This window comes from Monodon monoceros, unplaced genomic scaffold (assembly GCF_005190385.1).
Source record: "Monodon monoceros isolate NGI ecotype Baffin Bay Population unplaced genomic scaffold, NGI_Narwhal_1 Super_Scaffold_14, whole genome shotgun sequence".
NCBI lineage: Eukaryota > Metazoa > Chordata > Mammalia > Artiodactyla > Monodontidae > Monodon > Monodon monoceros.
The window spans coordinates 67,990,517-68,012,320 of NW_021703770.1; the positions used below are offsets into that span (position 1 = coordinate 67,990,517).

Genomic DNA, 21,804 nt, shown 5'->3' on the forward strand with positions numbered 1-21,804 from the left:
CCCCCTACCCGCCTCCCTCCCCCCCCCCGCCCTCCCTCCCTCCCTCCCTCCCTTCCTTCCTCTCTGTCTCTCTCTCTTTGGGACCTCTTTGAAGGTAACCTGTTAGTCATCATGACATTTTAACCGGCTTAACTACTACTTCCTTCCCCATATGCATCTCCTAAGGACACGGTAGGGTTCTCAAACCTAAGGAATGCAACAGTGATGCGGTATTATCTAACTGCACTCCCTGTTGAGATTCTTCTAAGAGTCTCCAGAAGCATCCTTAAAACTTGAAGTTTTGAAATTTTAAACTTTTTTACTTATCCAGATTCCAATCATGAATTAACCTGGGAGATTTTAGCTTTTCAGATTTTTAACCCTTACCCTCTGGAGTATCTGATTCTTTAGGACTAGAATGAGCCTGGAAATCTGGATTTTCCCAACTTTTTAGTATGAAAAAATTCAAACCTTCAAGACAGTTATGAGAAAATTCGTTTAGATTCACCAGTTGTTTTGATGCCTTTGCCTTTTCTGTTGGTCTCTCTAGACACACACACACCATTTTATTTATTTATTCATTTTTCTGCTGAACCACTTAATTGAATCATGATACTCTACCCCTGAATTCTTCAGCACGTTTTTCCTAAGAACAAGGATATGCTGCTATATAACCACAATGTAATTATTACACACAGAAAGTTTAACACTACTCACAGCACTGTTAACTAAAGTCCGTAGTCATATCTTCCTAATTCACTCCAATGGTACCCTTTCAACAGCCACCTCCACCTTTGAATTGTTGGTCTCTCTTTTATTTAAAGATTTTTTTTATTATTAAAATAGATTTTCTCCCACAAAGTCTCGTGAGTAAACCAGATGCCTTTCCTCTAAGATATGTTGCTTTTTGTAATATTCTGTAGCTCTTACGAGGTACGGATAAGGTGAAAATCACAGTAAAGAGACACTTTTTGATTTCTTCCTTTACAACAGACCGGTAATTTAAATGCGCGAGTCATGAGAAGTTGGGGGAAAACATGCCGATAAAAACACAAGTACACTGGTTTTTGAAAGAAGAGGTTGAAGTCTTGGCAGGGCTGTTGGGTGGCAGAGGCATTAGATTTATTCCATGCAGTCGAATTTGAGGGGAACATAACTAGCTGGGAAACTTTTTGTGACTCATGGGAGCTAATGAAAATAGCCCTTCAAGTAATCAAAGTTATCTTGCTTTTCCTCTGTGATGTCTGCCACTAACAGACATTGAGTTGACATCCTGGACTTTGATTTCATGACTGTCCTTTTCACTGGCACAGTGCTTGAGCCAGTGACATGGCTTCTGTGAATGGTTGTGTCACAGGTCCAGCGATGGTGTACAAGTGCTGAAGTAGACGTCACACTTCAGGATGTAAAGCATGGAAACCCTGTCAAGGTTCAGCATTTTCAGATTTGGTGATATATTTAAAAACTATATAAAAGTAATACATTTTTATGACATTTCAAGAACAGGCAAAACTAACCTACGGTGGAAAAAAAGCAGAACAGTGGGGCTGTCCCTGCATTTGGGGTTGGTGTGGAATGTGGATGGTAAGGGCCGTGAGAGCACTTAGGGGTGGCCTTAGTGTTCTGTGTCTTGATAGGGATTTGGGTTACACAGTATATATTTTTGTGAAAGCTAAGGGAACGTACACTTAAAATTAGGGCATTTCATTTTATGTACATTGTATGTAAAAATGATAAATATTGGACTGTGGTTTACGATATAGAAGCTAAAGTACTTAGGGGAAGTGTGTTAATGTCTATCATTTAGTTTGAAAGATATTAGACGTATAAAATGGATTACCGGATGGATATGGAGGGATGAATAGACATGCCATAAGCCAGATAATAAAATGTTAATTGTAGCATCTGAGTGATGCATACATGGATATCCTACGTAAAATTCTTTCACCTTTGTTGTGTGTTAGAACTTTCTGTAATCAAATATCTTGAAACTAGTCATGCATTGTTTTTTGATCCTGTGAAATAGCCATTTCTGTGGGCTCCGTATGGTCAAGGGCTGGCAGTCTTTTACGGGTCAGCCCGCGTTTTGTGGCTGCTTTACTTAGCAGGCTTTGTCTGGCGGGGTACCGGCATGAAGCTTCATTTTCCTCCAGTCATTGTGGTTAGTCGGACTAGATTAATCTCTGGGTAGCAGAGGCTCTTGACCATCCCTCGGACAGATTCCTTAACACCCGAGTCACTCTCCATTTCTAAAAGTCTGTCTGCTTTAAATAAGATCTCGTTTTCAATGCAGAATTTCTCGTCTCCGTTGGCAGGAAGGCAGGAGGGCCTGCAGTGGGGAAGTGGTATTTGCGTCCTCTCCACGTGGTCTGCTTTGGGGCAGTGCCCTTCTTGCCTCTTCCAGGCTCTAGCTTGTCAGGGGTGCTAGGGAAGGGAGAGGGAAAGGCCTCTGTCCCCTCGCTGGTCCCTATTGGAGCCTCCTGCTAGTTGATAAGATCACCTGGCCCCCATTGCCCACAAGTGACAGGCGCCCAAACGCTTCCTCTGTGAGTTCTTTGGAAGGCCTGGTGGGACCTTCCCAGGGTATACAATGTCTTCCAGCTCTCCTGGGCATCCACTCCTGGCAGAACACTTCACCCTCTCTTGCTCTGGGAAGTCACATGCTTGGCAGTCAGCGCTTTGGGGCACGATGCTGGTGAGATGGTACAAACCCCTGCTCTCCCTTGCTGCCTTCTTCGGGCCAGGGGAAGCTGACACCTTGCGGGGGTGCAGACTTCTTAGTAGCCGCTGCCTTTCCTCTGCAGCCATTCCTCCCTGGTTTTCCCTGCTCCTGATCAGCTCTGCTGCGGGCGGGCCAGTCCCCAGGGCTGCCATCACTTCAGACCAGCTGGCCACAAATTTGAAGGTTCTCACAGCCACCCTCAGGCTTGATAATTCCTGGGAATGACTCAGAATTCAGGAAAGTGCTCTGTTCATCACTGCAGTTGCATTACAGTGAAAGGATACAAATTAGAACTAGCTAAAGGACGAGACTCAGGGCAAAGTAGGAAGGTTCTGAACACAGAGCTCCCATCGTCCTCAGGGACATAAGTATTGCCTAATATGCACGGAGTATTGCCAACTAAGGGAGCTCATCCGAGCCTTTGGTACCCAGAGGTATTTACTGGGGCTCCATCACATGCTGCGAGCATGGCTGCCGTTAAGCGATACAGCCACACAGCCTGTCCCAAAGCTTCATCGTAAATCACATTGTTAAGAGTGTCCGGTGACCAAAGCCCCCAAGCAAACAAATCACTCCTGTCAGGCAGGACATGCCAGGGACCTCCAAGCAGGCAAGGGCAAAAGCCAGAGCTCTCTTTGGCTGAAGTTTAATTCTTCACTGTGCAATTCACAATTGCAGCTATTCTTGCTTTTTATTCTTTTTTAAATCAGGTCCATTATTATTAATTTATTTAGTAAAGCGTTGTTGGCTGTCCCCAAAAAATGTAGTATGATGCATAATTGCATCAGCTTTGTGCCCTATAAGTTTTTAAGACTCATATGTTTTGTAATTTACGTGTGAATTTTCCCTATATTTTGTGCTAATGCTTTTATTTACTCCCTGTCTTCCCACCCTGTTTGCATCCATAGGGCACTTTGTTGTAAACGCTGAATTCTTTTGCCCTAGAAAGTGGGGACTGGTGGGAAGGGTGGGGACTGGTGGGGAGCCCATCTTTTGCTGTCTAGATGGGTTAAGGTGGAAGTGGGATGCAGCAGCAAATTGGTGGTGGTCACACATGATGGCTTTGTGACCTAGTCTCATTGCCTTGGAATTAGAGCTAAAAGGGTAGGCTAGGCTTTTCTGTTGTTTTTAGTTTTGAAAAAAAGAACTTTTTTTGTTGTCGTTGTTTTTTAACAACTTTTCACCTCACCACCTCAGTTTCTGAATGGACACCACAACTTACTTTTTTGTTTTTAAAAATACATTTTTCCACTCCAGGTTCAGCAGGAGACTGTCTGAATTTCAATACCATGCTAATAGCCGTCCACACAGATGAATGATTGACTAGGTTGGGGGTGTTTTTTCCTGTGAGACTAAGTCTTCTTTCTTTATTAAATTCTCTGTAGAAGGAATAACAGAGTTTAAAGAACTATCTCATTAGGCCTGGCGTGAGCTTTTGGAATTAACTCCCATTTCTATTATGTTTTTAGCATCTTACCAGTGGAGTTTTGGCCCATCACAGATTCATAAGGTGGGGTTGATAGAGCCGTGTTCCGATTCAGATGTTCCCTTCTGCAGTGAATCAGAGGTGATACAGAGAGGCACAAGCTAGGGCAGTGGTTCCCCAGCTTGGGGCTCCAAAGAATAATAAAAGATTCCAAAAAGTATCTGGAGCCTGATTGAGATAGCTGTTGCTAATATTTCTCTTTCCCTTATTTGTCCTGATACGAATAGAAATGGCTTTCTCAATTTTGTTTTACTAAATTCTAAAACCCAGGGCAGCCCCTTGTCACTCCTCCAGCCACTCATGCCTTTTCCACACAGGACCGTTCAGGAGAGGTGTTAGGAGCGTCAGGTGTCTGGCTGTTGGACCTGATGAATGGCCTACAACATCTCCTTTGTGCTCAGGCCTTCTTATGTTCAAGCTGGGTGTCATTCACCCAAGATTGATCAATGAGGAATTTATCTGACACAGAGCAATGAAGACTTGGTCATGGACCGATTTGGGTTCATCGCCAGTATTTGGGAGGCACTGGGCTTCTTTTTTGAAATATCTCATTCTTAATGATTTATAGGTCTTTTCCTCTTATCAATGAATTTTAGGATCATTAAATTCCTGGAGATGAGGAAACCTGAAGTGACTTGGCATTTGTTGGACCATTTTTTGTGTCCCTTTGCTCTCTTATTTCTGAAGTGTAGGCAGGAAGAGGTTTGATTACTCATATAATATCAAGGACTTGAGAAAGAATTTACCTACTTATTTAACAATTAGATGCAGGGCAAATGTACATTAATGAGCAAGGCAGGTTCAGTCCCTGGCTTCATGAAACTTGCATTCTGAAGTTAGAAAGAATTTAAGAAATTAATTATTGTAGTTGTCTAATTACCAATGAAAGAACACTCTGAAGAAGTACATTCTACAATGAGAGTATATTAGAAAATGTTTCCATTTAAGCCAAGTGGGAGGAGATAGCTAGGCTGGGACCACAGTGCTGCCATCCCAGGAAGAGGGAATGGCGTGTGCAGAGAGCCTGAGACTGGAAAGAGCATGGTGAGTTTTTTGTGGCTGGAGTATAGACAGCTTGGGGAAAGGACACGAAACTAAAGCTGGAGTGATAGACTGGGGCCATGTTGAGTAGGGTCTTAAAGGCCACATTGTAGATTTTAATATTATCCTAAGAATACTGTAAAGCCATTGAGGGATTTTTAACAGGGTAGTGATACAATCAGATTTAAAAATTTATTCTGGCTGCTGTGTGGGGCACTAAAGGTTATGTTAAGGTATTGTAGTCGTCTAGGAAATGATGCTAACTTGGATTTAGATGATCGTAGGAAAGATGGGTCACTTGAGACAATTTCCCACTTTTTCATGGCATGGCGTGTACAAAAGAAATTTTTAAAAATATCATGCTGGGGTACATACAGGCAAGGATGACCCAAGTACTGAGGAGAATTCAAATCTTGGCATAGTTGTAATCCATTGGCCTGATGTAGAAACTCTGATTTGGGAGATGGGTGTTTGGGAAACAGGAGAGAACAAAATCTAGGATGAATCCCAGGGTTCTGGTTTAAGCCGCTGGCTTGATGGAAGTGCTTATGAGATTTAGAACACTGGAGAGGAGGTGGGAAAGATGTTGGGTCCAGTCGTGTATAAGTTGAGTTTGGGGTGTCCTTAAGTCACTCACATGGGGTATTGAGTAGACAGGTATGTGAGCTTGAAGGAGAGAAAAAATTAAGCTATCTAGAAGGTGGTAGCTAATAAACTAGGGAAAGGCCATAGGACCAAGGCTTCTGGAATTTCCATGTTTAAAAGTCAACTAGAGGAGGGTGAGCTAGCAAAGGAGATTGGGAACTAGAATTCCACAAAGGTCGAAGATGATTCTAGAGTAACGAAAGTCAAGGGAAGAGAATGTTTAAGAAGGAGGGAGAATTCTTCTGAGAGGACAAATCAGATGAGGACTGAAAATTTTCGATTCGCTTTAGTGACATGGATGTCATTGGTGTGACACTGGCGCCGCTACACTGGAGGCCCGTGCAGAAGCCAGACTGCAGCCTCCGGGTTGTAAGGGGTGAATGGGGGTTGGAGAGTGAAAGCAGTGACATGATGGCCCTGCTGAGAATTTCTCCTGTGACAGGGGGGTGGAAAGGCAGGGGCTGTAGCTGTGGGGCTGAGGGAAGATGCTGTAAAGGCAGAGAGCTGGTGGAATAGGACAGGGAAAAGATAGAGTATAAGGTGGCTGAGGAGGGAAGGGGCACGGAGGACTTAGGAGGGAAGCAGAGAATGAATGCACGTGAATTTCGGCTTGTAATGGTTGGTAGAGCACAGCCATTGCAGACAGCTTCCGGCTGATGGCTCTGTCTTCTCTGTGAGGTAAGAGCTATGGCATTTTTTTTTTTTTTTTGAGTTTGCAAAGATAGACTACTTTAGAGGCAGATAAGTTTGACGTAGTCATTGTGGAATAGCTGTGTTTGTCTGGGGAGCCAATGATGGCAGATTGATACAGTGAAAGGATAGAGCAGCAGGGAGCTTAGTGAGGCTGGGAGTGATTTAAATAACGAATTATGGACTCTTAAGGTGGATTTGGAAAGATGTGAAGGCAGGAGGGGAATGAAGAGGGGTGGGAAAAAAGGAGAAGCAAGAGACCTACAGGACCTAAGAAGAAATCGTTGAGTAAACAGGCTGGAACAACGGGAAAGTCGTGATCAGAGTGGTTGCTTACGTATTCAATAGAACCTAAACCTTTGCCTGTAGAGGTAGTGTTCCTTCTACCTGGGAACAGCGGAGCTGGTGTGTTTGTGGAGATTTCACCCAATGTCTGCTGAGTTGCCTTTTGTTACTTCTGTGATACTGGCTGTTTAATATTGGGTTTAGAATGGTAAAACATGCTCATGTTTGCTTTGGAGACTATATATAGATGAAAGGGTTTTAGTTTTTGTTTTAAAGAACTGTATTTTCGCTATCTCATGGTATCCTGCAGTCCTCATGGTGCACCCGAAAAGCAGAGCTTGCTTAGCAGGATCTGTCAGGACGTTTGTGCTAGGAGAGCTGCAGAGATATTTCAGCAAGAACGAAGATGTGATTAGGAGAGTGAGTTAGGTTGGGTTTGTGGTAAGGTCCATGGTGAGAATGTAGGGACTAGTGTGGATATAGAATGGAAGGGAACAAGGTCACTGGATGGATAAAGAAATGAAGGAAAGAGAACCTGACATGTTGGCCACACAGCTGGACAGGAAATCCCATGGTTATGGCTGGAATCGAGGCGAAGAAGGTTTCGCTGAGAGGAGAGGTCACCGCACACTGGTGATGACAGTGATGGGGCAGGTGGAGGGTAGTATAATGGGACAGCATGGACCTTGGGGGAACAGGGTTCTGTTGTTTTTTTCTTTCTTAGGTGGTAAGGAATGATGGTCTGGAACTTGGTAAAAGCAAGAGCTCCTTTCCCCTGCTCCAGACCCTGAGAATTAGGGATGGCTAGTGCAGGCAGTAATGCAGTGATTCTCTTTCTGTGTGGTCCCTAGACCAGCAGCATCCGATTACCTGGGAGCTTATTGGAAATACACATTCTCAGGCCCCTCTGCAGACCTACAGAATCAAAATCTCTGGGGTGGGCTCAGCATCTGTTTTGACCAGTCCTCCAGGTGACTCTAAAGTTCGAGCAGCACTTTTGATTGAGTGATTGGGGGAGTGCAGGGAGTCATCACTGTCACCCCATGAGAACTCTGATGGGTTTTCACCCTGTCAGTTTGGGAGGCAGGGAGAGCGCTGGACTCCGTGGACATAGATCTTGACTCTTGTGGTCTCCAGTGGTGTCAGGTTGAGAGTAATAGGGCACATTGCAGAAGTTTGGTCTTTGCTTGGACCTAGGAGTTTGCTATTAGTTTCAGCAGCTACTACAAGGAATAGTTAATACTACTGTAGTTCTCTTTGCTAGGGTTTTAAAAATATGATTGCAATATGCAAATTTTATTTATTTAAAAGCTTTTATAAACATTTCCCATCATAAAAATGAATCTTTATTGTAAGAAATAGTTACTTGCAAATCAGGATTTCTTTTTCCTTAAGCACTGTGATGGATTAAATGTTATTTCAGAGAGATTCATTCATCCTAATCACCCCATCCAGAATAACAGGTATGCCATTATTGCAAAATTGAGGAGGGGAGAGATTTGATTGAAATAACTGTAAAATTGTTGCAAAAAGCAAAGGAGTAGGTTAACTCTAGGATGTGTGAATATGTGTGATAAAGATTTGTGGGGGAGGAATAATTGCAGCTGTGTGGAAGGAGCCTCAGTGGTGAGGCATACCCATACTTAGTAGCTGTGATTCTTGTCGCAGTTCAGTGTTTGGCCCCAGACCCAGAATTTAGGGTGCAGCTGGCCTTGTACAGGCCCATAAAGGGAAAGAGGAAACCCTAGCAGCCCCTGCAGTCTTGGTGGCAGGCTAGGATCATGAAAAGAGCTGTGAATTGGAGATGAGGAGACTTATGCACGAGTCCAGATGGATTCAATCAAAATGTGTTGCATGCATGACTTCAACAAATATTTGCACACCTCATTTGTGCCAAGACACTTTTTTTTTTTTCGCAGTACGCGGGCCTCTCACTGTTGTGGCCTCTCCCGTTGCGGAGCACAGGCTCCGGACGCGCAGGCTCAGTGGCCATGGCTCACGGACCCAGCCGCTCCGTGGCATGTGGGATCTTCCCGGACCGGGGCACGAACCCGTGTCCCCTGCATCGGCAGGCAGACTCTCAACCACTGCGCCACCAGGGAAGTCCCCAAGACACTTTTTATAGGCAAGGAAGTCGAGGCCCAGAAGTTTGATGACTTCCTTAAAATCAAAGGTAATGAAGCAGCTGGAATTGAATCCAGGTCTCCTAAGTCTGAAACCGGCTACCCGCCGTGTAAGTGTGGTGGCTTGGTTTCCAATGCTCTCAAGAAGGGCCTCTTGTCACTTTCCCTCTCCCTCTGAAAAAAACAAAAGAAGCTTCTGAAATATTTGTCTAGTAAACTTGTGTGCTGGTTGGTCATCTATCTTAAACCCCTGTCAACAGATGATTCATTACTCAACATTGTAGCAGGCACCGACTTCAGTGGGACAGATCCTTGAGGAAAGGAATGGCCCTTGGTCAGAACACCTAAGACCCTGGTCAGTTTTGATTAGTTGTCCCAGTTGCCCTGTTCACTCTGTCCCAGCTCTGAGCCATCAGATACTGGTATCTTAGGTTGCTGACTCCTTTTCAGAACATTTAACTGTTTCATTTGCGTGTGAAGCATTGTTTGACTGAAAAAATTAAGACTCATAAAGAACTTTGAAAGGTTGCTGCCTCACTCTGGATACAATTTGTGCTAGATTAATTTAGTGTAACTGATCAGAGCTCTGATGAATTCTGTGAGCTGCCAATCTTAAATCAGTGAATAAATTGGGCTGGTTTTATTTCCCCAAAGAGAATATTTGGAGAGGGGACTGGAGGGAAGATGAAGAAAATCAGAATGCGGTTGTACAATGGCTTTCCAGTCCCCTGAGATAGTGTTTCCTAGGTGATACTCTTACTGATGAAGAGTTCCTTCTTTCCCTGTCTCCTCACTCCATGTTTCTTTCACAGCTCTCTCTCTCTCTCCTTCTCTAGGGAAACACTTTTGTTTTTTGGGGGCCATGCCACTCGGCTTGCGGGATCTTAGTTCCCTGACCAGGCATCACACCCGGGCCCCCGCACCAAGTCCTAACCACGGAATTCCCTAGGGAAAAAGTTTTTGATTGTTGCTTTAGTTTTGCTGTTGAGGGAATTAGTCTTGGGATGGTAATGCCTGTGAATCAGAATTCTAGAGCATTAATCCATTTCTTACCTTTTAGGGTTCTGTTTCATTCAAACAAACTATGTAATGGACTTTTCATATAGGCATTTGATTAGATTCCGAAGGGTCAATTCAAGCTGTTGCAGGGCCTGGGGCCCACATTTTATAGCAAGACTTGTTTCAGTTTTGAATGATTTGGTACTTGTGCTAAAACCATTCAAGACTGAATCCCAAAACGCCCAAACTAGCAGTGCGTTTGTTCCTGTTTTTTTTTTTCAGCATGCCTGATATTTTTTAGGGTTTGGAATTGGGGGATAGGACCAACCCAGAAAGGAATCCCAGCAGTGGGAGAAAGGCTGTCGGACTGTTAGCAGAGAGAGTATTTCAGCCTGAGTGATTAGCAGTATTTGGCCATGAGGAAGAGGCCTCTAAAAATAACTGGTGAGCAGAGTTTGCAGTCAGGTCCAATTTCAGTTCTAGAGGCCTTGCCCAAGGAGCTGTTGGCCAGTCCACAGCTCTAGTAACGAAGGGCCTGTGGTGTGCCTGATACCTGCTCATAGGGCTTTGGTTTTTTTTCTTCCATATATATTATTAATGGATTGAAGAAATCAAAATGGCAGAAGGTAAAGGTATATTTTTATTGTTTGGGTTAAAAGTGACTTGGGATCTAGCCGACAGTTTTTAGCTTGGTTTTCAGTTGTGCGCTGTTCAAATATTTTTGGCTAAGTGTTTTGACTGCATCTTCTACGTTTTCTATTTTGAACTTCTGGAGACCTCGATGTTTCAAAATAGTTTAATTTTTCATGGACTAATCTGTCTGTAATATGAATATTAAGTTTTAGTGTCTTAACTTAGAATATCTTTTATTGTATCGTACTACTAGAGACCACATTTTACAAACTTCAGAAAAATAAACATGTGGTCTGTCTTGGTCTTAGACGTTAATTACAGTGAACGTAAAGAATTGTGTGCATTCAGATCTCATGTAAAATTATAGGAAATTTAAGGGCTTTATACGTCTTTTCTTGTATTAATGAGCACACTTAGTTGGCTCAAGCAGAGACTTACCATACGTGGAAATGGACCTAATTTTTGTGAAGCAGGCAATAAATGCAAAGAAAAGACATTGGGATTTTTTTTAATTTTTCAGATCAAATCATTAACCTTCAAGTGTTCTTTAATGATGTGTCGATTTACATTTTTGTATGTGTTTGTTTTTCCTTTTCTTTGTAAGTTAAGATTGTCTTTTCATTTAATTGAAGGCAAGCTATATTGGCTCATTATATTGAAAATGTATTTAAGAAAAATAAAATAGACATATTCAAGACTGCTTCCAACTCTCAGCTGCCCGAGCAGCCGCTGGAAGGATTCTATTATTAGTATAGAGAGTATGAGTATCTCTGCTTTGAACACTGTTTTAAATAAATGGTTAGAATGGCTTACTTGACTTTTCTGATAAAGTGGCCCATGGAGCCGTGAAGAAGAATAGGAGATATCTAGCGGACTTTCAGTTCTCTTAGAAGGCGCTTCTCCTCTTCTGCATGGATTGCTTAACGTACATAGTGAGGCAAAGTCAGCTGTTACTTCTGACCCACTTTTAACAGTTCATGGCTCCTAAAGGGTGACATTTTGTAATGTAGAAAAATAACCAGTTCGATGAATTGCTTTTATGGTTTTTTAAAACTTTAAATGAGTAGTATTTGTGTATAAATATGACATCACCAGCATAATGCTTACCAAATCTCATAAATGGTTATTTGTAATTCACTTAGTTGTACTTCCAGTTAAGTGACTAGTGCTCAGGTGCTGGGGGTGCATCTTCTATTTTCCCTTTTCTAACCAAATAAATAAAATTTCCGATTGTCCCTAGCCCAGTCTTCATTTTGGGGAGACTCATTCCATTGATCACCATGGTAATTTTCTGTGTTCGGTAGTATGTGAGAGCGTTTTCTGATTTGATGGGTCAATGTGGGAAAAAAATGAATCACATAGTTCTTGCCATATTCTTAACCCTCATTAAAAACAAATCTTTTTGATTAATCCCTGGGACTACAAGTTGACTATGGAGCCAGAAATGAAATGAAAATTCTTAGATTTATTCTGATTTTAGAAAAGAGGGACAACTACTAGATGTTCTTCCAGAATATGTTTGGAACACAGTAGTGGTTTCAGGTGTGCCTGGGGAGTTTTAAACTCTCTCGAAGGGTTTATCTTACTCTGCTCTTTTCAGTTTAGTTGGACAGAAACTGATCTGCCCTTTGGGACTAGGTACACCATGTTTACAAAGTGACATACCAAGAGTGTGCTATTTAGTGTCAATTAAAAAGTTTCCCCTAGAAAAGATGTCTCAAGAAAGACTCCTTTCTATAATTTACTGTTTTGTTCCTTTATGGAATTGGTAAATATTAACAGTAAAAAGATGAATACTACTGGAGTAACACCTCATGTATTTGACATTATAAAGGGATGGATAAAATAATGCTAATTATTTCATGTTCTAGCTAAATAACATTTACTCTTTTTTTTTGACGTTTACCTTTTAAGCGATAAATCCATTTAATAAAAAAATATTTTGAATGAAAATCTTTCCAGAATTTATTGTACATTTCTTGCATTCTTAAACAGTTTTAAAACAATAGTGTAATGACAGAATGAATATGATATCATGATTACCTTGTACTAAAGATTACTTTAATAGTTAAGGACTTGTAAGTGTAATAGTTAAGGGCTAGTCAGGGTTGCCAGCGAGCATCAGTCGTAAATGGCCTCCTGCCACTCTTCAGGTTCTTGTGTCTTACTCGTGCTGTATTCAGACATTTTATAGGCCTGCCCTCCATCAGCACTTGTTGCTTTAACTCCTTTGGGTGAGGCTGTCTCTAAAGTCTATTCTTCAGTTTTGTGCAGTGAGTTAGGAAACTTGATTGAAGTTGTTAGCATCATGTCTAAAATAAATGGGAATAGATTCTAGGTAAAGGTGTGTTCTTTACTGTCTTTGGTTTTCTCTCTCTTTACCCTCCTAATCCCTTCTCTCTGTTTTGGTATATGCATTTATATATATTTTTTTAAAACTCATTTCCAGTTTTTACTTGTATTTGGTGTTGCAGGTCAATAACTTAGACGAGTATTGCGAATCAACTTGGATAAATGATACTTTCCTTTTGAGAATCTCAGGAATTTTCCCCCTCTGTTTCTGCTTTAAGAAAGAGATAGAAATGGAGAAAGAATTGGACTTGGAATTCAAATGATTATTTTGTTTTATTAGCTATTTCTTTATAAGCTTATTTCAAATAGCATCATCTGAGGTGTACTTTTATTGAGGTACATATTTTGAAAACTTAATTATTGAGTAAAAAAAACTGAGTCATGTCTGGCACATATGTGCTGAGTAAATACATTAAGTGAATGAATAAAATGTTGAACTATATTTATTTGGCCTTATTATTTTCTAGTTAATCAGGAACAGTACAAGGGACTGGTATCAGTTACAAAATGTCCAAGGGGAGATAAGACAAGAACCCAGTTTTCCTGCCATTTTAGCACTTATTTTAAATAAAAAGTTTAAGTTTGATTCTTAGGTAATAAGTAGCCAAGGGAGGAACATCCTTAGTCACTATTATAGTTCCATATTTAGAAGGCATTATTCTTTTTTTTTTTTTTTTTTCTGCGGTACGCGGGCCTCTCAAGCACAGGCTCCGGACGCGCAGGCTCAGCGGCCATGGCTCACGGGCCCAGCCACTCCGCGGCACGTGGGATCTTCCCGGACCGGGGCACGAACCTGCGTCCCCTGCATCGGCAGGCGGACTCTCAACCACTGTGCCACCAGGGAAGCCCCATTATTCTTTTTATAGTTAGTATTCTATACAAATGGGTAATGTGCATATATTGATTTGTTGTATAGAAATAAAGGTTTTTTTCAAATACAGTCTTAAAAAATGTCTTCATGTTTGTAGAAGTTCAGTAAATTAAACACACAACACTGTTACTGAATCTGTGGCGCTCCCCTTCCCACAGAAGATATTTCTTTTCTTTTTAAAAATTATAGTGGTGCTTTATTTTATATTGTTCTTCGTATAACTTCTATCCTTAAGACACATAAAATTTTGGAAATCATCATTTTCCCTCACCAGCACTGCAGACAATTTTCACCCAGTCTCCACTCCGGTGACTACGTTCAGATAATAAAACAGTGGAGCCTATTTTAAGTGGATTTAATAAGTAACATTGTGATCTGTGCCCAGCAGGTATTTTTTTAAATGTGTAAGTTATGTTTTTATATAGCCAGCTTTTAGGAGACTTTTAATAGATCATGTGAGGAAAAAGAAAAAGAAAAGAAACAAATTAGGTAGCCAGATCTTATTTGGTAAAGCATACTTTTGTAAGTTCACCATGTGATTATTTATAAATCTAGCCCTTATTGATGGGTCTGTTAATATTTAACGAACACTAGAAAAGGAAATTGACTTTTTCTTTAAGAAGGAATTTTGTTTTATTTAGTTCATCAATTTATATACTTAAATATAGGTATATAAGTAAATATGTGTATGTTTGAGTGTGTATATCCACAGATATAACGTACACACTGTTAAGACTGATTCAGTTTTTATGACCCCTTTTGAAAAGTTGATCTAGTGATTGGTTTAAAAAATATGTATATCTTTTTAACAAGAAGAATTGATAGTATGTTCTTGATTTAAGCCACTGGAAAATTACTACCAGTATTCCCTAATTAGAACTGGATTTAGGAATCAGGTTTTAGATGAGAGCTAGTGAGGTATCTGAAATCATGTAATTTGGCCCATTCATATGGAGCAAGGAATTCAGGACCATAGAAGTCAGGGCTTATTCCTGGCTCTACCCACCTTATGCTGGTGGCTTTGGGTGAACCATTTCATCATTTTTCTATAAAACAGAGATGATTATTCCCGTCCTTACCCCCAGTGTTGTAGTGGACACTTGGAAATATTTGGGGGTGTTTTTGTTTGTCATAATCGCTGGGAGCTACTTACCTGTGGGACCAGAGGAAACCAGGAATGCCAGCTGCCCTGCAGTGTGAGGAACAGTCGCACAGGGTGAAGAATTGTCCTGTTTAAACCCAGAAACACCCTCTTGAGAAACACTGACAGGACCCTTGTGAGAATCGCATGCACAAGGGGAGGTAACGTGCTCCACCAGCGGAAGATAGCATCCTACTTTCCTACTTGCTTGATAAATTTTTCCTTTTCCCAAAGGGCATGTTGAGATATGACATATTCTTCTAATTTATTTATTAATATTTAATATTTATCATATTCCTTTTTAAGAGAAATTTGAGTTTTATTGTCCTTTTAAGGACAGTGTTGACCATTTTCTCTTAATATTACTTGACTATCATTATTTTTGTTTATTTTTGGCTGTACGAGTATTTCCAGAAGAGTATAAAGTATATTAAACATATCAAATGTGATATATGACACTTCTGGTGGACAGCACTTTACAAAACTGTATCCTACGTCGAGACCAATTATGAAAACCTTTCCCTTTTTCCCTGGGTCCCAAAGGATCTTGTCGAGGAGGACTGAATTGCACTGTTTGGCTTCTCTTCTTCCCTGACCTCTGTTTCCTATAAATAGTTTCCTTCCTTTATCTCTGTCACTCTGGCTAAGAATACGAAGCGTTTTGCGGGGAGCTTCTTCCATGGCAGTTACAGTTTTCAAGATTCTACAGAAACTAAATGCGACAAAAAAACAAAAGGCTTTGGCTACATTTATGATCTCTTTAAGTTGTTGATATGCTCTGAACTTTGAAGGAGGTTATATTTAGGTCGTTTAAAGAACTTGGAAGGAATACACATATCAATTTTTATTTTAAAAAAATCGCTCGCCCATTAGTAGTTCATTTCTCTCGTTACTTAGAAGTTAGGGTCATACATATGTGGTATTGAGGCTAAGCATAGTCTTTTCCGTTTTTAAAATCTTTATTTTGTGTAACATGATTTAAGAATTTAAGTGAAAACTATTGATAGTTTTGAAGTGATTTACCATTGGAAGTACTCTCAAATTCCTGGAGAAATATTTCAGTGAAAAGAGGTTCAATAAAGTGTTTTCTTCTTATATAATGACATTGTCCGTGTGTTTTATTTTAACAGAGACAAAGCATGGAGGACACAAGAATGGGAGGAAAGGAGGACTTTCTGGAAGTTCGTTTTTCACGTGGTTTATGGTCATTGCATTGCTCGGAGTCTGGACATCGGTAGCTGTGGTCTGGTTTGATCTTGTTGATTACGAGGAAGTGCTAGGTAAGGATTTTCTTATTGTTTCTTATTGGTACTGTCAATTCTGTAGCCTCTCAGTGGTTCTCAGTAGGGAAGGAACAAAAGGGGATGTTATCAGGGTTACCTTGCTGTGGTACTTCCAACTTCTTTGAACATGATCTGTCATAGAAAAAAATAGGCTTTATATTGTCTATATATCACACCAAAAAGTTTTAACAGTACGTACTCTCGCGACATGCAGTACTCTGTAATTTCTATTCTATTTTGTTGTATTATGAGTTTTTAAAATACTGGTCAGGAGCCACTGAATTTATTTAAGGACCCATGAATGGATCATAAACACAATTTGCAAGACGCTGCCTTAAAGAGAGCATTTCCAAGCACACGCCTCTGTGTCCTTGTTGGAACTGTTGTGTGTGGATGTGAGTGTGTGTGTGTGTGTGCGTGTGCATGTGTAGGTGTGGCCTGTAGGATGTTCTGAGGAAGTTGCTGTGTTATTTCTGATAGTTGTCTTCCTTTCCTCTCCATTTCCTTTTCTCTCCCCATAATCACTGCAGTTTTTCACGTTTTTTTACGTTAATGATTCTTCACAATTTTTGGAGTCATACTCTTTTTTTCGTTTCACCTGACCAAGTCTCTTTTTGTAATTGAGATAAAATTCAGTATTGTAAATATGTAAAAATGTACAGTTCACTGTTTTTTAACATATAATTTTGTGCTGTCATCATTATTAATTTCAGAATATTTCCATCCCCCTCTCCTTCTTGTCTCCTGGCAAGCACTAATACGCTCGGTGTATTTGCCTATTCTGGACATTTTATATAAATGGAATCATACAGTACGTGGCCCTTTGTGTCTGTTGTTTTGCACTTAGTGTAATGTTTTCAAGGTTTGGTATTTACTCCATTTTATGGATGAATTATGTTCCATCGTATGGATTCACCACATTTTGCTCATCCATTCATCATTGATGGACGTAGGGGTTATTTCCACTTTTTGGCTTTTGTGAGTAAATGGCCTTCCTTTCTAATAATCCAGTGAAAGATGTGGACCTTTTCACTGAAAAAAATGCACACTTTTCTCTGTATGTATAGTGTCACAGAGAAAATCCCCTCCCTTCCATAGACCGTTCTGCACTTGTGCTTTACTTATTAGTTTATAGCCAGCCACCTTTCTGGGGGGAAAGGCAAAGAATAACAAAACACACATGTAATCTGCCTTTTGTTAAAGCTTCTTATTTTTATTATTGTACTTCGAGGAAAGTGTCTCCGAGTAGATTGGTAAGAGTGATAGAGGAAGAATTTTAGTTTGGAGATGAACTTCTGAGTAGATCTGTGCTTTTGTTAACTTATGTTGATGATGTTGCGAAGCAAAGTCTATTAGACAAAAGAAGAGATTTAGAAGATGTGTACATTTAAGCTCAAGTAACAATTTTCGTGTTTTTGTATGCATGCAGCCAAAGCAAAGGACTTCCGTTATAACTTATCAGAGGTACTTCAAGGTAGGCTATTGGAGATGCCTTTTAAGTCTACTTGTGTTAGTCTCTAAAACCTCATCCCTGGGCTGCTATTTTAGTTATCACCTGCATCAGAGAATGTAAGTGGTAGGACCAATTTTCCCTCTTAAATTTGTGAGAAAGTATAGTATTTTCTGTCTTTTTATTGTTATTTGAACTCTGTGCTATACGTAGCCTCAACTGCAGACCAGCGCTTTTCACTTATATTTTCTTAGCTATAGAAATGATAACTTCCTTATGTCTACATTATTATTGTTATTGTCACTTTCAACGTGTATGTGCTTTCCTCAATCAGACTTCTGCATAGCAGGTTAACAATAAGTGGAACAAGGGCTCTGGGAGGGTCTAGGTTGGTCATAGCAACTCTACTCCCAAAGCTCTTCTGCTGTTGTGCAATGTTTTAACTTTGTTTTTTTTTTAACATCTTTATTGGAGTTAACTTATTTTTTATTAAAAAATGGTGACAGTAAGGAGGGAAAGTGGTGGGGGGTGGTGGTGGTGGGATGAACTGGGAGATTGGAATTGACATATATATACTAACATGTATAAAATAGATAACTAATAAGAACCTGCTGTATAAAAAAATAAATAAAATTCTAAAATTCAAAAAAAATAAGTAAAAATAAAATAAAAGCATTGCTTAAACAAACAAACAAACAAAAATGGTGGCAGTGCTGCCAACTGGTGTTTTAGTACTGGTGCTATATTTGTAAATGTGGTTTAAATATTGCTGTTTAAAATATTGTTGTTTAAAATGTTAAATTAATGTCTCTTCACAGCCATTGTCCAATGATGAATTATAAACTGTGTTGATTTTAGGATGTTTTTAGGGAACTGAATGTATTTGACTTATATTTGAAATACTGAACAGTGCTCTGAGATGATAAAGTTAAAATACACATTTACTATTCTTGAAGGAGGAAGTCTGCTAGTATTGTCTTCTCAGCTTGTCTGTTCTAAGCCTTATTTTTTTTCGTAGTAGTAGGTGGCCAGTGCTAATTACATTTTTAAGTAGGATAAGTGTAAGTTTTCCTTTGTAGTTTCAAAAAGCGAGTTTTACATACTTTATTTCCAGAAGTCTGTTTTTAAAGGTTGATTCATGATGCTTCTGTCATAAATCATTATTATGAAACGTAAAATTAATCATCCTCTTATTTTTAGTACTTATACTCGATGTTAATTATATATGGTCTTTATTTGAGGCTCAGTGGGTGTTCTTTTGTTTTGAATATTAATGGTGTGAGGAACTTCTGTACTTTAGAAACATTAAATTTCATGTAACTGTTAGAAATGGATCTGTATTATTCCTTATATATGTTGAAAATTTTACCTCAAGTATTTTTAGCAGTAAAGTTAAAAAAAACTACTCTGAAATGATTAAATCTCAGGGTATTGTTAAGCCCTTAAAGAAAATATTATCTGAGTTATATTTCTTAGATTTGTTAGGTGAATATTTCCTCAATCTCTAAGTGAACTGCCTTCATTTTAAAGTGAGATTATCATTAGCACGGCTTTTAAGGATGAAAGGAGCAAAGAGTTGCATTGATTGGTTGCATTAATGGCCGATATGCAGGATTGTAAGAAATAGTAACACCTTATTAAATTTGTTTTTCCTTTTGTTCCCATATCCGTCTTTCCTTCCCCTCTTGTAGGAAAACTGGGAATCTATGATGCTGATGGTGATGGAGATTTTGATGTAGATGATGCCAAAGTTTTATTAGGCAAGTACACATTTTGTTTTTTTTAATTTGTGGTGCTAAAATGTTGGAAGCAAAATAATATCGGGTTGGCCAAATGAACCTTTTGGCCAACCCAATATTTTAGCTTTAGTAATGTTTGTGTCAGTCATTTCCATTTTATGAAAGATATTTTCCCACTTAAATCATTTATTTCATTCTTGTTGGGATGTTGAATGGCTTAATTATTTTTCTATAAACTCTCACATTTCAACTTACTGTTAAAAATGAATAAGTATATAGCTCCTGCACAGATATTATAAGTAATATAATTTCATATGTGTTTTTAGATTTAAAGCACTTTATATTCTGAACATAACATTTGAACATGTAGATAATGTCCTATTCTGCTTTCACATATGGTAATGGTGACCATTCTTTAGCATCATTTGACGTAATTCAATGTCCATTTGAAAATGCAAATTTCTGAAGGCTTACATAAATTCATTCTGAAATAAAATAGTGGTAGTAAACATCTTATAATGTCCTATGACTATTTGAAAGGTAACATTAAAATATACACTAGTAGTCTTTGGCCAGGTTTCTTGATTTTTTTTAAGTCTTGGACCCTTCTCTTTTATCACCAGAATTACCCGTCTTTATCATTGAGATTTTTTTTATAATAGATAAAGATGTGATATTCTTTCATTTAATTTTAAAATACTCTCATACTAGAAAGGATGGTGCTAATTTTAATATGCAAATTTTATATAATCTGGCCTGGTGAGATATTATTTCTGCTTGTTAAACAGCATCCTTTCCTTTGTTTTAGTATGTAGCGTAATATGCATTAAAACATTTTATACTAAAGTCTTTAGAAAAATAACAAATATGACAAGGTTTACATACTAAGCTTAATAGAATAATGGCACAGATTCTTCCTAGACACACAATTTTGTGTATATTTTATGGATATGAAAAAAATGGGAGATACATCTGTATTGAAGTGTAATAAAACATCTAATTTTGACATTGTTTTCTTGTTACTGCTCAATGAGAACTATATTTGCTACTTAACAGTGAAAGCTTCCTATACCCATGAAATTTCTTTTCCTGTCTTAACCGTAATAGAATTTTCTATACAATTTTGTCATTATATATCTAAATTTGGGTTTCTATAAATATGGTAAATTCTCAGAAGACTATAATCCTAGGCATGCGTAAGAAAGAAGATTATATAGACCTTATTTCAGAATGATGCTAATTTGCTTGCCTATAAATGGTTTATTACTTCATTTTGTTACTTTTCTTTAAATGACAGATTCTGAATAGCAAAGCTTTTTATTTAAAAAATTAACTTCATGTGAGCTGTTGCCTCATTTTTAGAAATAATATTACTTATCTACTGTATTTTGTTGATTTTTTTAAGGGGGCAGGTGCTTAAAATCAGCTATCTTGGTCTGTCAGGAAATGTCAACTATTAAAAATTAAAACATGTTATTTCTTCTACAGCACACATTGATTTCTATTGCAAACTTACATTAATAACTTGATTTTTAGTATTTTAGATTTCAAAAATTTATTCCCCTTAATATTTTTAAGCAACCATTAAGAGTTTAATTAATTGTAATTTAGAACATTGCCATTTGTGGGTAGCCACATATGTGGTATGGGCAAATGGTAACTTGTTCCTTTTGCAAGAATCATATACTTGGAGACAGAACTCAGTTGGTGAATCTGAGTGTTCATTTGGTCATTTGACTATTAAATGCACAAAGGCTAAGATAAACTATTTTACCGTGTTTATGTACAAATTCGCAGTTGGCTTGTGGCTTTGGTAAAGATGAAAGAAACTAATGTAAGCTGTTTGTCCTCTAACCTTATTCTGTAGTGTTTGAATTCTCTGCATGAAATACAACCTTGATGGGAATTGAATTTTATGACTAAGGTTCTTTTCTACTTTGTAAGGTTATTGCAGCCTAGTTGTGCCTCTATTACTGGTGGATGGTTGCAAGAACCAGGTGAAATTCTGGCCTTGCTGGGCTCTGTATGTTCAGGGAGAGATTACGGGGGAGCAGATTCAGTGAGTGTGTACCCTAAAAGGAGCCAGATCTCTGGGGTACGTTCTCATTGGAGAAGCAGTTCAAGGTTAAGGGCCTTGGATTAAGGCAGAGGGAATTCCTGGGGAGGGATGAAAGTAGAAAGTCAGAGATTGGGTGAGAGCTTGGCATGGCAGGTGTGGTAATAGTTATGCTGAACTTCCATAGGTTTGGATTTCTCTCCTTAGTATTTCTTTCTGGAGTCTTAAATTTGCATATATCTAAATTTGATCAATTTGAGGAAATGTACACGTTCATGTTTACATTTCTTTTACATTTCAAAGTTTGCT

At 39.0% G+C, this 21,804-nt stretch overlaps 1 protein-coding gene across 7 annotated transcripts in view; it reads left to right on the plus strand.

The window, feature by feature from the left end:
• ASPH (aspartate beta-hydroxylase) overlaps positions 1-21,804 on the plus strand; it is a 252,441-nt gene that overhangs the window by 19,352 nt on the left and 211,285 nt on the right. For all 7 annotated transcript variants that reach the window (XM_029223168.1, XM_029223169.1, XM_029223167.1 and 4 more), the window contains exons 2-3: positions 16,098-16,247; positions 19,392-19,460. In XM_029223168.1, the coding sequence (XP_029079001.1) occupies positions 16,098-16,247; positions 19,392-19,460 (219 nt within the window). The remainder of the gene's footprint in view (positions 1-16,097; positions 16,248-19,391; positions 19,461-21,804) is intronic.